At 45.3% G+C, this 17,460-nt stretch overlaps 1 protein-coding gene across 1 annotated transcript in view; it reads left to right on the top strand.

The window, feature by feature from the left end:
• Positions 1-17,271: 17,271 nt before the first annotated feature.
• The window catches only part of HEBP1 (heme binding protein 1), a 5,296-nt gene continuing 5,107 nt past the window's right edge, over positions 17,272-17,460 (top strand). Inside the window, exon 1 of the mRNA XM_026040415.1 lies at positions 17,272-17,395. Within this exon, the coding sequence (XP_025896200.1) occupies positions 17,318-17,395 (78 nt within the window). The 5' untranslated portion in view covers positions 17,272-17,317. The remainder of the gene's footprint in view (positions 17,396-17,460) is intronic.

Raw genomic sequence — 17,460 nt, forward strand, 5'->3', positions numbered from 1 at the left:
TTTTTTTTTTTTTTTTTCTTTTCAATTATTTTATCAGGGTTCAGATTAGGACCTTCAAGAGAACATGGGGGTATCTCCCAGATGGCAAAATCTGGATAAACCAAGAGACTTGTTTTTCCTTTCCGCTTTGAGTCTTTCTGAGTACATAGTCCTGTTCCATATGCCATTCCCTTCCTCCACTTTCTGATTTAGGAGCAGTGATGATCCTGTATCCATGTCAATATTTACAGGAACRATCCTGGCCCTTTTTCAAGTCTCAGTAAGCAAATCATGTGACACACTGTGACAAGAGCTGTCCAGCAGAGAAGCACTTTCTAAGAAAATGCTTCTGGCACCAATTAGAGCTGGGAGCAAGGATATTGGAAAAAAACAGCCAGAAGCAGGAACTGGAAAATCTGGTGTCCTCATTTTGATCTCTTAACATCTGGCACACAGACGCTGCAAGATCCCTTGTTTATAATGTTCATATGTCTGTGGGACAGCATGGCTATACGAGCATGGCTATACGAGTTCATGTGTCTCCACRAAAAGGACTCTTGCCCCATCCCTGGCATCTCTGTGAGGCTAATGGACAGCAAAAACAAGAGATCTGCAGTAAAAATTGATGGTTTTGAGGGGCAGATGACTGAGCAAAGTGTTCAGTGAGAGTTTAATGATAAAAAAAAAGCATGAGAAATGAAGTTTTCTTAGTTTACATTGTGAATGTAAGCTGATTTGCATATAAATTGGACCTGTCAAGTGTACTAATACCGATCAAAGCTGTGAAAATAAAACTGATGTTGCAAATAAATCATTAATTTACGTGAGTGTAGTGAAGTGTAGCTGTTCATTTTATTTATTTTTTCAGAGCAATTTGGAGGAGCCAGATAGTGAAAAATTAGGTACTTGGAGCTAAGCTGGGAAGTTTGAGAGCTTTAAGTTGGCAGTATGTTTGTTTAGAAAACCTTGGCATGCCAAAAAGCATCACCACAGGCCCGGCCCTAGTGTTAGGCTTGTGCAAGCTTCTCTCTCCACGTTGGTACGTTGTCTCTGTGGTGAAGACCCTGCTTGAGATAAATTTGTTCAGCCCTCCTGGGTGCCCGGTTCCTGACCTGACCCATGYGTTTTGAAACCCCTGTGTGGTGGAGTCATGGTATCCGTTTGTGATGGTCAATTGACCTACCCAATCTGCAGCAGTAGCTGGGGCCCCCCTAAGTATCTGGTCCCTGTTATACTGCACTTGGCTCAGGAGCAGCGTGACACAGCATAAGGGTATCTGTCTTTCCAGTATAACCTTTTTCAGGAACTTGTTGTCACTCTACCTCAAAGGAGAGGTGCTGCGCCAGGTCCTTCTGGGGGAATACACATGATCAGGCTGRGTTCTCAGTGGCTCTTAGCACAGCCCTGGGTTGGGCAGCTGGTCTTTGGACAGTTAACATTGCTCTCTSTCTCTGCTCTGCTACCTGTGGGTGCTGCAAGACGCCATCCCTGGTGACTCCCTGCTGATCCTGCCGCCTGTTTCCAAGGCCTTTAACAGGGATACTCACTGGTGACAGTTTTTCTTCCTCCTTTGCAGCTCATCATGGACTTTTCTGATCATACCCGTCAAAATATGGTAAAACTGTGTGCAATCTTCACAGGGTCCTTGTAGCAAGAGTGACCTCAACAGTGATCTTCCTGACTGCTTTGCTGTGCTGGTCCCCTTCCCGTAGGGTAGGGAGGGAGGGAACTGGGTCCAGCAGCAGAGAGTTGTGCAGCAAGTGCAGGAGGATCATGAGTGGATGTTGAACTTCAGAGCAGTGAAGGTGACATTCAAGAAGGTCTGTGTTTGCCCCAGTCTYGGTCTGATCCCCGTACAGAATAAGCATACAAGTCCCCAAAGGCAGAGAAGTTTGATTGTGGGCAACCCTGGGTGCTTAGCAAATCAGTCTTTGCCTACRAGAGGACAGCAGGTCCAGTGCTGACCCTCCTTCTCGTGGCCGTACAGGAGGACCTGGTTTTGCATCTGTGGGCTCTGCCTGCATGGACAGGACAGGGCACGTGTCACACGCCCTTATAGTCCCCCCAGCCAGATGAAACCCTTCACCATGGGGAAGAGCTTTTGCCTTGCTGTGCTGGGAGCTCCTCTCATCACTTTTTAGAGCTTTGTGTCAGCTCCTCTGAGAGGTTCAAGGTGCCCAGGTGTCCGGCAGCCCCAGCCTGCTGGTGCCTGCTGTGTGTGTGTGGCACCGGTGGATGTGCTGTGCTCTCACTGACCCTGCCAGGCCCTCTGTGCCCTGGGGCACGGAGCCTCCCGCTGCCACYATGGCCTGTCACTAGGTCTCTGTTCCCTCAGCAGCCCACACAGGGCAAACAAATGTACCTTTGGCAGCCTGAAGGGGAAAGAGATGTTAGGGTCAGACTGAAGAGCTGCTTCTGCTTCATGGCAGTATTGTCCTTGCCCATGGTATTTCTTTTTTTCAGAATCTATGAGAGAATAGAAAGAAAATGGTGGTGAGGGAGTCTTAACAGAGTTATGGGCACTTAGCTCTGCTTCAGTGCCTGTGAGAGACGAGACGGCTGTGAAGGAAGCCTGGCTGACCCTTGTATGGGGAACCTGCACACTGCCGCTGTTCAGGGGGAACAATAACCACTGTCTTCACACACCTGTTTTCTCTAAGCTGATGCTTTTGCCTGCTCTTCTCCTTGCCTTACCCTTCCGCTTTGCAGGGGCAATGCTAGCTGTGGCTGTGCAGACTTGGCCAAGAGCTCCGTACAGCTGAAACAACCTCTCTGCTCCTGTGGCTGGCTGAGTCCCTCCACAACAGAGGACTCRCATGAGAGCAAATGCCACAGTAAACAGGAAATGCCTTTTCAAACAATGAAATCAAATCTAATCAAGCAGTGAAAGATAATGGAAAGAGATGATAAAAGCATGGAAAAACAGGAAAAGCAACTCTAGCTCCTGCAGCAGGTGGCAAATGGTCAAAGCCTCCTGTACTTACAGCAAGTGCACATCAGATAAGTTTAAGTCATGCAGATGACGCTCCAGATTCTAATGAGCACAGGCAGTAAAAACAGTGCTAGCGCAACCCTAAGTGTGCCCCAGCACTAGGGCCAAAAGGTGGTCAGGGCTCTGCAAGGCTCCCAGCTGTGCAGCCTCAAGGCTGTGGTGTGTCCATGTGCAGTCGCTCACAGGGGCAGGAGTGGCGTGTCGAGGAGTGAGCTGCTGTGGAAGCTTCCACCATCCACACCCCAAGGGGTCCATCTCTAGAGACTCTTCCAGCCCCAGTGCCAATCCTCCAGTGCTGGGAATTGTGTGGCTGTGAACCTGAGGGGAAGCACTCATTAATACCTGAACTGGGGATGCAATAAATGAAGAGAATGAAAGATTAGATACTAAGGAGATATGTTAGGTACAAGGAAGGCAATGTCTGCTACAGAATCCTGCAAGCCACCCAGACTGTGTTGAGCAGCAGCAAAGGCACCTCTTGAAACAGCAGGGAACTACAGCAGCGTATGAGGGAGTGGGGGAAATGAGGACAAAGATTTCTGCAGATGTTCTTCTTGCYAGGGGGATTTTACTGTCCAAGGGCTCTCCTGAATCCTAAGCGACCCACGGACAGACACAAGCAATAGCCCATCTGTTCACTGCAAGCCAGCTCCATGCTGAGGCTACTGAGGTTCAAAAAGCCAATTGAAGGTGGCAGCCCTTACACAGGAGAGCAAAAAAAAAAAAAAAAAAAGTTTCTGATCCTGATCTCTGTTTAGCTTAGTACTGTACAGCACGTTGGTGCTAGGTGTCTGAATCTGAGTGCACAGCTTTGATGAGGGGCTGTGCAGTGCCCCTCTTTTGCATTCCTGGGATTATGACTGGTAGCTGACAGTGCTAGCAGAAGGACAGGCCCCTTAGTGTCCTGCGTCCCGCTCCGTAACTCCTGTGGACACACAGGGTATGAGGAATGYCTGTGATCTGTGTTCCTGCTTGCTGAGAGCTGCACTGAGATAACACGCTGCCAGCACGAGCCCAGGACACCCAGCACAGCCCATGCTCTTTACCAGCACAGGCTGGATCTAGAGAGTTTAGCAAGGACATGCTTGTACCTGTGTGAGCTCTTCCATCAGGTTCACGCAGAGCTCRGCTGGACCCCCATTTCTCCATACCCTAGCTTAGGGGGAGTCTTGTGAAAAACATTACTCCATCCCATGCTCCCATCCCAAGCATGCAAGCAGTAATTCATATTCTCCTCTCAGAGGGTTACAGTGACAACATAACTGGACTGTGTTTGCCCCATGCTGAATGGGAAACAGCTGGAGACAGATGATTGTCTGGGTTATTTGCCTGTTGCCTAGACATTTTGTTTGCTTGTTTGAGCCTTGACAAAATSTGTTTCCAGGTCCTTCAGAGGCACTGCTGGTCTGCATTAAGCCTGCGTATTGTGRACTGCTTTAGAAAACTGGTGTTTTATAACTTTGCAAATGAGTGTCCCACTGTTTCAGTGGCAATGCTTTGTAAGCAAGCCAGTCTCTTCAGAAATTTCCCTGCCACAGAGCCAGCAGCRCTGAGGGGCTTGAAGCAGCCAGAACCATACTTTTCTGGTGTCAGGGAAGCAGATATCCCTAATASTTGTCGTGAACCTCTCTCCCTTGGGTGGGTTTAAGTGGCTGATTAAATGTTAATGCAGACTGGTGTTTAYGGGCTCTGCTTAGAGGGAGGCTATTCAACTTTCCTCCCACTCAGCTCCCTATCAGGGTCAACTGGCATCGCTCCATTAGGGCAGAGGTACTGAGAGTGCTCCGGCTGGGACCTGGCTCTGTGCGCTGCCCTGGCACACTCCGTCTCGCTCGCTCACTTCTGCACTGGCTTTTGTTCTGAGTGGTCCTTCACCCTGTGCAAAARGGATCCTTCTTCTCACTGCTGAGTGCAGACGTTTTGGCTATGGAAAAACGGAGTAAAAGGCGGCTAGACTGATCCGGAAGCAGAGAGGGTGTTGTTGCCAGCTGATACTGGCGAGGCAGTATCAGGAGGAATGCAGATTTGGCCAAGGCACTAGCAGACGGTGCCATGGGTCTATCTGGTCAGGAGGCTGGGTGTGCAGCAAGCGCGCTGCTCAGGGCAGCGGTTGTGACGGCTGCACATCCTCGCATCAAAATGTGAGTTTGACAAGAACACAGGACAGGAGCAAGGGCCCCACCTCCTGTCTCACAAAAGGCTTTTCTTTAACACCTCACATCTCTCTGGAAATCCCTTTATCAAGTTCTGACCAAACCTGAGCCTGTTTAGCTTGGCTGACACAGACCTGGAGGGGAGGATTAGAGAAAAAATAATAACACTGCTGCATTCATCTCTCCTTGTTTATTCCACCAGAAATAGATTTGGCAGGGCGCATCAGGAATGAATTAATCACCAGGGAATTAATTGGCATGTTTGTTAAAAGGCAGGAACAACTCGGTGAGCAAATCCATGGCTGGATGGCTCTAGGGTTYGAGCGGCCAGGGAGGAGGGCTGCCTAGTGGAAACTGTGACTGTTACGAGCAGTTGTATAGCTGTGCAGGAGAGCCAGAGCTTGCGTGCCGCCCAAAAGGAGCAAGTGGCAGAGACACACGGGTGTCCTTGCGGCAGAGCTGCTCTCAGAAGGGTGTCCATCGCTGATGCTTTCCTTCCCATACGGCTCCCATGTGTGTGGGGAGATGTTTAGCTTCTCTGAGTGGGAGGGAGGGGTAAGAGAGGTGCAGCCGGAGGAGGCTCYGAGGAAAGGCTGTGGAAACGCACAGAGCAGGGGAATGAAGAGGGACACGTCACGCATCGCCAGCTGAAAGCCAGAGCTTCAGGGTGGCGAGAAGAGCAACAGGGAGGACGAGGTTTGGAAGCCTTATCACAGAAGGACTGTCCTCAAGAGTGCAGGTAATCATGTTTGCGTGCAATTCTCTGCCCTCTTCCTCAGGGGTGCTTTGTTTTTTCCTCTGGAACAGACACATCCATGCATCTAAGGAAAAGCTGGTTAGGTTGAAGGACTCTGAAGGCACTGGTGGGAAGGGCCAGAAGAGGAGGCAATATGTGCCTCACACGCAGGCTGGCATAGACCTGGAGGTGGAAAGAAGGTGCATTTCTCAAGAGGAGAGGTGTGGGGAGTGAGGGAAGGAGGCAAAAAGGAAGAGCAATCAAATCCTTACAGACAGGCAGGCAGGCAGAGACAACGAGGGCAACGTCTGTCTGTGTGCACCTATCCAAGGAGAGTGGTGCTGCTGAAGATGGAGCTCTGGGCTCTGAGTGACAGAGAGACAGAGATAAATCATACCCTGCTAGAGCACGGGCACCTGGAGAAGAGGCAGAGGGTGTATAAACCTCCTTCAGACCAGCAGTGATCTAGCAATGTTACAGTTTGTGGTAGAGCTGTGTATTGTGCGTGTTTACCTTTTGGTAATTTTTATTGCATTTAGTCTTTTTTAATTTTTTTTTTTCATCAGCATGCTGCTTGCTGACAGCAGCACCACCCTGGCTGTCAGTCATCAGGGCTGCCAATCAGATCCATTTGCTTAACAGGATGGTCAGACTGTTGGAGGGATCCAGTCACTCTCTGCTTTCACACAGCACCCAGATGCAATGTGAACGCTTAATTATATGCAAACACGCTGTTGCAATTCCAGTCTTAAATCAGATATGTTGTCAACCTGAAAATGTCAGGCTACTGTTATTCCTATAGAGCCCAAAGGTGTGTGCACATGTCTATCAACACAGAATGTTATTTATACACACATATAAAACATAAAACAAGGATAACACATTACATTTTTAACAAGGACTTTCAAAATGGGTGATATTCCCAGTGTACCAGCATGGCTGGGTTAATAGGGAAGGTACCGTCATCTTAAGCTGCTTTTGGCATTTTCTTGATTTTTGCACCATTACATAATAYCGCAACCATATGTTTATGTTTATTTCCCTGATATTTCCCTGATTTTTTTTTTCTGATGGAGAGCTAACAACTGCCATCCACTTTGCAAGCAAAGTTTGAAATATTCCTTAATTGGTTTGGACTCTCGAACTTGGCAGCTTTCTCTCCTACAAAGCTTAGAGCCTTTTCAGGATCCTAGTCTGGGGAGTTCTGACAGAACTGGCATTAATTGGGAAAGACTGTGCAACTGCTATACATTCTTTAATGTTAAGCTGCTTGTCGTATAGTATCTGAACCTTTTTTGACCTTATGCATAACTACAACAGCTTAATTGGGAAGGTATAAGTAACATAACCTTAAAATGTTCTTAAAATATTTCACATGAAAATAAAGACAGAAAAATACCATCAGTCTGCAAAAAATATCTCTATTATTTATTGAGATCCTTTACAAAATTGAGAATCTTAAACTTACTTTTATGTTTAAATGTCCTTTACCACTGGAGTGAGAGCTACATTTTAGGTATTTATGATCTACCCRAGATCAAATTTCCTGATTCATTTAAGAGTATAGTTTATTTCTCTGCAAATAACCCCAAACCCAATATCACTATTCACTTTTAGATTGAAAGTAGAGCCCATAGGAGCTCAAAAGAAACCTGAGAAAATTATGAAAAGAGAATGAGTTTAAATGAAAACCGCAAAACTTATTCACTTGCAGTCCAATACTGCAGCAGCAAAGTCAGGTCCTTCATTTTAGRCCTCATTATGGCATTAGCTACTTCTGCTAAGCAAAATCTTACCTCAGAGCAAACCTGGGCCTGCACGCTGGGGATATTCAGACATTGTCTCAGGAGAATATATGTACTTATAAGAGCAGACAAAGGTTTTGAGCCCTCTCCGTTAACAAGGGGTAGGTAAGATCTGAATCTTAATGGGGGGCATCTTACACGTTCTTGATAGGAAGAGCGCATACTCCTCAGCAGCGAGCTCCCTGGAATGAAGCAYGGGGATGGGGTAGCCTAAAGCAATTCCCCAAGGCGTTAGCAGACAGCACAACTTATGGGCAGCAGAAACTCAGTTATCACCCACTTTCCTTCTGTGTGTCAGACCCTGGGAAAGATACCAGAGAAATCCCTGTGCTGTGTGGATGTTCCCTGGTCTACCCAGGGAGGGATAAACACTGGAAATGGAGTACCCTGGAGCAAGAAGGAAAAAGAAGGGTGAACTGAGAGGCATGTGGAGGTGGGAATTAAAATTCTGGCAGCATGCGTTTGCTTTGGGGCAGGGATTCAGGCTTGGATTGCAGAACTGTCAATCCTGGCAGGGCTGTGCTTGGAATATTGAGCTCACAGAGCTCTTTGATCATGTTGGACCGAGCAACTGAGAGGCCAAAAGATGAAAAAGAAATTGTGTAATAATGACATGAAAATGTCTGTTCCTAGTGCTTTCAGACGAAGGGACTGGCCAATGAATCATTGAGCCTACTGCACACCCAGGGCAGAATAAGATGTAATTTTCTGAGAAAGAACATGCCTTAAGATTGTAACGAATAGCAGCAATAATAAAGGAACTATATCATTATTGCTATTTGTATTTTGTAAAGCACTTTCCTCCAAGGATCTGGGAGCATTTCCCCTGTTTATGAATATGTTATACTACCGTAGCAGTATTTTTCAATGCAACACTGCAGGAGATCCAAAGACATGTTTGCAGTGGGTTTGGGATGTGGTTCCTATTACAGATGAGCCTGCRGGCTCTTCCTGCTGTAAACCTTGCTAGTGAATGGTCCAGTTGCCTTCCATGACTCCAACTAAGAGGGGAGAAATTGCTTCATTTATTGCAAGTGTTTGAGTTACAGGCATCTATTTTCAAGATAATTAAAGCATGATATTTACTAAGCTAAGAAATAATGATGGATGCTCAGGAATTCAAGGAGCAAAGCTACAAAGAAACTGTTCCATCGGGGACTCTACAAGAGCTTGTTGGACTTGTGATTCATCTGGACACTTGATCTTTAAAAAATGTTTGAAATCAAGAAAAGATGGATTTTCGGCACCAGCTGTAGGTGGAATTTATCACCATTCTTCTTTTCAGAAATTCAGAAAGATCAAATTATCCCAKCCCTGGGGTACTGAGGCAGGTGGGATGTGGAAAGGGTAAGGAATGGACAAKCTCTTCAGGAGGATTTAAAATGAGCTGGAAAGGCACACTGCCTCCTTGATGCTGGCAGCATTTTAAAACTATTTGCAATTAGAGATGCTGGTGTTTGATAAATCCTTTCTCATCAGGGAAGATTAAAAAAAAAGCGTGTGCAGTGCATAGTCATCAAAAAAAAAAAAAAAGCTCTAAAGGCTGGAGTATTTTATCTGGAAATGCAGAGACAGAGGAGCTGTGCTGTCAATGAATATGGTTTCAAGAAGGACCATGGAGACATTTTCATTATGTGCCTCAGTGATATCATCAGACTTCCTTAGAGATGTGCATTTTGGCAGCTTTCAGAGTGTTGGAGGAAGAAGTATGTGTATGTGTGAGATAGGAAGAAGGTAATTTATTTTTTTTTCCTTTAAATGAATACTGTAATTAGAAGTAGAATATTGAGTACAAAATACATCCTGGCAGGTGGAAAGCAATATTTGTAAAGTAGCATGRCATTTTCCATCAGTATGGTTGTATTTATACTGCTATTTTAAAATATGTTAAAAAAAAAAGTAGTTTCAATTAAAAACACACTAGTGCTTAAATATAGAGAAGAGCACAAAATAACTAAATGTGTTTATGTTCTCCCTTATCTGATACAGCTGCTAATAGGTTCTGAAGTGGCTGAAGTCTTCCAGATGGTTAGGAGGTGAGGATTATATGATATTGAAAAAGCAATTTAATGTCCTCATATTTTGCAGTGAAGTCATAGATTTCTGATTTATGAGCTGAACAGAGCAATAATTTGGTTTTTCTGAATGTGCCTGCTTCTCACATGAGCCCTTCCATCACTGTGATTAAGAATTAGACTACAGATGAGAAACCATTGCTAAAAACAAGGAACTTCGCAATGCATTATTTCTGTTTTGTATGTGCAATATGTGCATAATTGATATTTCCAGCCAATTCTTACCAGAACAGCTGTTCATGACATGAGAAAAAAATACCAGATTCATTGCTGAGAGACTACTTAATTAAGACAGAACAACAAATTAGTATGAGTAAGCCACAGACACTGATCTATTCCCTCGTGTTTAGACAACATTTGTCCAGGATGGCCTACATTAGAGTTGACTTCCATTGGCTTGGGACCAAGTGGCAAGCTTGAAAGAAGATGAGGAGCTTAGATCAATGCTGATGCTGGTTTATCTACCTGTTTCCCAATACCCACGTACCTTCTCTGCATATTAGCTCCAGAGGAACTGACCKTCCAGGACCAGGGCAAGGTGGACAGGGTTTTTTTTTAATTGAGGTTCCATCACTGAGCAACATTTCACTTATGTCAGTGGATATTGGATCAGATTCAAGAGATCAGATTTCTTTTCTTGATAATATTAAATCCTGGAAAAAAAAAATGCTTCACTAATTTATACCTTGATTTCCCTGATTCATTGTTGGGGTGCAGCTATTTCTGTTCTTCCTAGTACGTCGTCACAGACGTTCCTTTATTGCTAAAAGGTGCTATCCCAACATGGCAAGATATGAAGCCAAGCTGCTTTCTAGCTGCTGCCAGTTGATGAAGCRTCTCTGTAGCACTCCCTGGTTTAAAAAAAAAAGAAAAGTGGGAAGGATCATACTCATGAAAAAGAAAAGTCCTTGTGCTTTTATAAAAGCTAGATTGAGTCCCTTGAGACACATATTAATGAAATACATAATCAGAGAGAAATTTGGTGTTTAGCAGACAAGTGGCAAACAGATGAGGAGGAGAAAGGGAGAAATAAAGCAATTAACAAATGTTTCTGTTTCTCCACAGAGTAGGGGAAGGGAAAGGCCTTACTTTCCCCCATCATGATGACTCTTCCTCTTTTCCTCTTCTTTGTCCTCTTACCCTGCAGTAAATGCCAAAAGGACTTTGAGGATCAACATCAGAAATGGAACTACAGGGAAGGCGGTAAGAGGTGGTCGTGGGTCAGTCAGAGGAGGCTTTTCTCACACAGGGCTGAACATCTGTCTTATTTTGTCTTTGGTGTAAGGCCCACAGAGCCCATCCATGAACATTTTAAGAAATAACCATCTGGGGTGTTTATTCTGGCGTGACACGAGAGAAGTCTGGCAACAAGAAACAGAGTATTAAGCTGTAAGGGAACATTATTTGCTTTATAATTTAAATCCTCCCTATGTTTGATACTTGATAGCTCATCATAACTCTGTTGAGGTGAAGGGTAGTGGTATCAAATTCAGACCACTGGTTCATATTTTCTTGTTTTGTCAAATCTCCTTTCCTCTTTTCCATGGAAATTCTGCTGAAATAGCTGACAATGTCAACATCGAGGGCGTGGACAGCATTACTCGAACACTTGAGCAATGGGGAAACAGCATCTTCTGGCAAATGAAAAACACCTTGATGAACAACCCAAATGCTTTACTGCCCGAGTTATCCAGGTAATACCCCTCATCTGAAGAAAGGGTGGAGTCTTTACCTGGGCATCCTTCCTTGAGCAACATTCCTTTTATTTAACTTATAGATTGTTCAAGTGCAGGCAGCTGAAGGCCCCTCATCCTGGTAGGCTGTGCTGACCCCACACTCCTTCTGTTGACTCTCAATATGCACTCTGAACACCTGAGTAAATTCAATATTCTGCTCATTATACATTGGCAAATATCTCCAGATTGCCATTAATATACTGTAAGAATTATCCTAAAAGAAATTTAGACTATCCCCATCACCTCAGTTCTATGAAAGCTGTTTTTGCGTCTTTCTGACTTTCTAAGATGAAACTATTCTATAGACCATACCCTCATATTTTCCACTTTACATTAGAGGAAATATAAACTATTTAACATACTCAGAGAATTTATATTAATCTGATTTTTCCAGAAACAGAGCAGAAGACGCAATGAAATAGAGACAGAAGAGGGAATAGAAAAAAACACTAGAAGCATAATAATCGCTTATGTTGAAGTTGCTCCCAAATCAAGTGGTTGTTTCCTATAACTCAGCTTTCATTTTAGGAAAAAAATTTTAAAAAAGAAAAAAAAAATACTGTCCCTGAATGCTAGACATTGACTCAATTGAAGAAAAAGATCAGAAGGACAATTAGAAGGACAAGGCGGAAGATCACACAGTATCTTACAAATTAGGTTTAAAGAGGTTGTAGTTGATAAGATTATATGCTGACCTTTAGCACTGAGTTGATTTTCTCTTGACCTGTTTGGATATTGTTATTAGTGCAGATTTTATTACTACCTTCATATTGTCCATGCTGAGATTAGCTTGTGCCTAAGGTTTTCGGGGCAAATGTTAAGTTTTATAAAAGACTAACAGGAGGCTCTGCATGTGGCCTCTTTCCATCTCTRCCTCTGCCACTTCCAGCTGAGCTGGATGCTCCTTCTCTCCTCCCTTAAGAGTGGAGCGCTGTCAAGGGCTTCTGGGAGCTCATAAACCTGCTGTTGTTTTTCAAGGAACCAGCTGTTCTTCAGTGGTGATGGGAGATTGTTTTGCACCCATTGGCCCCATAGATCCCTGAGGCTGGAACCTCAGAGGAGTTCCCACAACCTCAGGGGCAGGGTTGCTTTGGAGGCATCTTTTAGTGTCTTGCTTGTGGTTCTCTCACCCTGAAGCTCTCCCTGCTCCCAACAAAACACAAGGCCATACTGATCTATTTTGTTTGCTAAGAAATATTCACAGGCTGAGTTATTTTCCTGTTCTGCTCTCTCTGTAGTCTGCATCCCATTTCTGCGGCTGTGGACAACCTCCTGAAGGAAGTCCAATCAATAAGGAAAAGGCTAGAAGAACTCAATGAGAGGCTCAATATCATCAGCAGGACCATCCTTCCCATACGACTTAACGCCCTGGAGAGCCAGAGACGTGGAAACACTCAGATGCGGAGACTTCCGCTTCATAGGAGAAGACTGTACGTTCGCAGGAAACCTCAGAGGAGTTAATTCTCTGCCAGAGAAAAAGGAACATCTGCACTTTTTTGTTCACCTGCTTAAGCCTTTCTTAATGGGTCACTATTAGACTGAATAAAGCATTTATGACAGTCAGCCTGACTGAGAAGACCAGATGTTGTTGCTGTCTTTCAAGTCCAGGATTGTGGGTCAAATCCAGCTGTGTTCTGCAAAGACAGCTGTTTTGTGTCCCATGCAAAATGAGTTGACAAGCTCAGGATAGCTGAGTGTGAGCACCACTATACTGTACCATCATTCTTTCTGCTTATGAGGCAAAGCTCTTTCTACAAAGATCAGATTAATTTCTGCCTTATTTTCATAGCATTCCATCTGAAACAGCTGAGGAATTTGATCTTCAAAAGTGTTGAACTGCTGATGAATGCAGAAAGGTAGATTAATGCTTGTCTCTGGGTGTGGACAGGGAAAGGAAGGTCTGTTTTAAAATACAGCCTAAACCTTTTCACCATTAGTACAAAGAATGCCCTGTTCACATGTTCAGATGGTGGACAGGGTTGACTATCCTTGGTCAGTGCATAATGTCTCAAGAGGCAAGATGTGTCAGAGTCCAAGAACCAGATTTAAACACTTACCTTCTGCAGAGAGCTTGTTGCAAGTTACCTTGCATTAGTAACTCAAAAGCCTGCATTATCCAACACATACATCTGGACCTTTCCAACAAGCTGTAAAACATCACACTGACTTCTGTCAAGATCCTTAGAAATCAGCGTATGTTTTTTATCAAAGCTATTTAGGTGCCTATTGGCATAGGTATGATGACCAGAGATTTTTTCCAAAAATCTTTTGACCWAAGTTTTTTTTTACTGGCAATGTGAAATATCCAAACTATCACAGATAACCAACTACTCTATCAGTGCCTAACTTATAGAGTATCTTCTGGCCATGCACACATAGACCTGCAGAGATGTACTAGCATCCTTTAGCATGCTTATGATCTGTAGAAAAAGAATATGCAGGCACCCCAGGGATATTTATGTTTCAGAGAGTATTCATAAAATCTTGCCTTAAGCTGCTCTGTGCTTGTAGATTTCTGGTGAAAAAAAAAAAAGATAAATCTGGTAATAAAAACAGGGCAGAAAATGAACCATGCACTTAATGATGGATTGTCAGGGCTTGCCTTTCACATCCCTATAGGTGACTCCAATACAGAGATTCTTATTCAGTATTGCAGTCAACTGTATCCCTGGAAACTGCTAAAARGCAGGTGGGAGAGACAGAGAAGAGAATAAATCTATCTGTTAAAAGTCTGCATAGGGCAATTTATGAGAATTTATGAGAACAAAAATAAAGAATGGATTATGTCTAAATGGTTGCGGGGGAGTCTGGCTTGACAGTTGTTTTGCAAACACWCTCCAGGCATAAATAGTGAAGATGCAGACTAGCTATTCCAGGATTCCCAAGGCCTCAGCATTTGGAAAGAAGTTCAATGACATTAAAATAACCTCAAGAGGAAAGASGGACTACTGGTTTCATATGAAACCCCTGAAAATGAACTGGATGCAACACAGTGAACATTTTGGCTGGAACCTGGGACTTGGGTGGTGGAAGTACGAGGAGTATGAGACAAACTGAAATATATGCTGGGTATAAATTCTCTGAGTCCAGGTTTTCTGAAAATAACAAAACCCTAACTTGGCAGGTCTCCCTTTGGCTTTTGCCTGGGAATTTGAAACATTCCTTAACTAAATCAGAGAAAAATCAAGTCTGTGAAAAGGCTGATAAAAAGATATAGTTGTGCTTTTGGCAAATATGCCATCATAATTTCTCACAAAATGTAGAATATTTTGATTCTATATTTATCAAAAGAACAAAATAGAACAGTAAATAAAATCTCCATCAGCCTCTTCTTTTTTATTCTGTATTCAGAGCTACTAGGCTGTGCTGCAACATCAGCTGTCTGCTTGCAGAGACTATTGATGCCTCTGGGGATGCTTTTTGCACTTTATTGGGGCTGTAGGKGCTGCTGGTCACTTTGGCCTATCTTGATGAAGAGCACAACATAAAAGTCAGCTTTCATTACTTGTTCATGCCTTAGATGTAAGATCTTTTTATTAGGCAACTTGAAGTTGTATAAWATCCATCAAGACAAAGCTAAGATTTCTTGCTTAGAGAAGACCCTTAGTCACAGACCTCTGGAGTCACAAACCAGATCTCTGTGTGCTTTTCCTGCTTGCTCAGATACCCACCAGCAACCTCTGCCACAGACAGAGGATTGGGCAAGATGGACCTGTGGTCTGACCCAGTCCTGCTGTTTGTACAGTGATATGGAAAATTGCTATTTTTGGCAAATAGCCTTAGTGCAACAGAGAAACTTGGTTTGTTTTAAAAGAGAACAAACAAGTTGCAACACACAATGTACATTACAGTTTTGCAATTTATAATGGCAAAGAAAGCTAATTATATAAATATATATATGGTTAATAAGTGGCTAAACCCATGGCCTTGTCATTGCCAATAGCAGTCCCTCTCATTCTCTCTCTGAAAGGCAGCCTCAGACTCCAGCCTCCACGTAAACATAGCCTGTTATAAACTTACACTCCACTCCAAGTAGATTTCATTACTTGATTTTGTCCAGCTGCTTTATTTGTCTTTGCAATAGTATCTCTCTCTCTTTAAAAGTTTTAATGCTACATATCCTCACCATGTTCTTCTTTTGCTAAAGTCATTCACCAACCTGTTTCCCTGCCACTTGCATTTCTGGTAAGGGACCTGGCTGCAGTGCTAAACGGAGCTGGCCAGTCAGGCTGTGAATACACAAAGTCCACGGAGAGACACTAACTATCAGCACCAGCTTTGAAGACCTACCCCGTACCTAAAGCTTAGGAAAATCAGGGAAAGACACGGAGTAGTATTTAATTCAGTGTCTTGAAAGAAGGTAATTACCATCCTCAGACCCGCCCCCCGCCTTAGCTTCTTTTAGCTAAGAAGAAAAGCTAAAGCTTTTTTTAAGCTAGCTTAAAAAGAAAAAAAAAAAGTAACTTTTATAATTTTGTGTCCTTTAGCAGACCTGTATCTTTCCATACTATGTATTACACATTTTGTCAGTATTTCCCCTGTCCTTTTTATTTTATTCCCTTCGCATCTCTTCTCCTGGCCATGCTCCATCTGGTCCCATGCTCTGCCACACTTCTGGCTTTGCAGCATCCTCCATGACTTCACTGGCACCAGGATCAGCATTTCCACTTCCACCGCCTGCGCTGGTTCCACCTCCCCTGCCAAAAAGGCTCAACATAGCAGCCCCTGCTTGCTCCCCAGGATCCAACGGATCCAGTCCAATGGATCCAGTCCCTTGGATCCCCAGTGCTGTGGGGATGCTGTGGGGACAGAGGGCTCTAGGGACACCAGGCAGGAGCCATGAGGGAGGCTGGGGCAGGGGGACTGGCCAGGGTGCTGCTGCCCTGGCCCACGTGGGCCCTGCAGCACCAGTGTGGCTGCCTAGGCAGGCACTGAGCCCAGTGCTGGGGTGCACTGCCGTGCTTGAACACACACATGTGCACACACAGAGACACGTGTGCACACACACATGCAGACACGCACATAAACTCATGCGTGCATGTGCACACACAGACATGTGCACTCACGCACATAAACACCCACGTGCACACATATAYGCACACACATACACACAAGTCACACCTGCACAGGCGCCCCATCCACAAACACACGCAAATACCCTCGCACAAGCAACCTGCACGCACAAACCGCCTCACTCCCACAGCACATGCAAACACACACATAACGTGCATGCACACATGCACACCCGTGAGTGTGCACACATGTACACCCATACATGCATGCACATGCAYGCACACACATGTAGTCTCTRCCATGCATGCAGGTGCACACATGGCTGCACATACACACACATATGTGCACATACACGTACACATATGTGCACATACATGTACAYACATGCACACACACACACATACACATTCACCCTCCCACGCACACACTCACAGAATCCCAGAATGGCTGACGTTGGAAGGGACCTCCAGAGATCACCTAGTCCAGCCCCCGGCTCCAGCAGGGACACCCAGAGCACGGGGCACAGGGCGGCCTCCAGGCGGGTTTGGAAGATCTCCAGACACACACACACACTCACACTCACATTCACACTCACATTCACTCACTCTCACTCTCCCCCCACCCCACCCCGCCCCGCCGGAGCCGCCCGCGGCCGCGCGCCCTTGGGCGCCCCCTGTGCCCGGTGCGCGGCGCCGCAGGCGGCGGGGCTGCCGCGGGCCCTCCCACCGCCCCAGACCGGGCCGGGCTGAGCCGAGCCGAGCGGGGCCGAGCCGGGCTGAGCTGGGCCGAGCCGGGCTGAGCTGGGCCGGGCCGGTGCGCGCCGCCACCATGCTGGGCATGATCAAGAACTCCCTGCTGAGCAGCGTGGAGCCCTGGCCCTGCCGCGTGCTCAGGCAGGGGGCCGCGGTAGGTGCGCGCTGCCGGGGGCGGCCCGGCCCGTCGGGGCCGCGCGCACCGGCGCCTTTCCCGCT

Source organism: Nothoprocta perdicaria, unplaced genomic scaffold, assembly GCF_003342845.1.
Source record: "Nothoprocta perdicaria isolate Ctin4 unplaced genomic scaffold, notPer1 scaffold_256, whole genome shotgun sequence".
NCBI classification, from domain to species: Eukaryota; Metazoa; Chordata; class Aves; order Tinamiformes; family Tinamidae; genus Nothoprocta; species Nothoprocta perdicaria.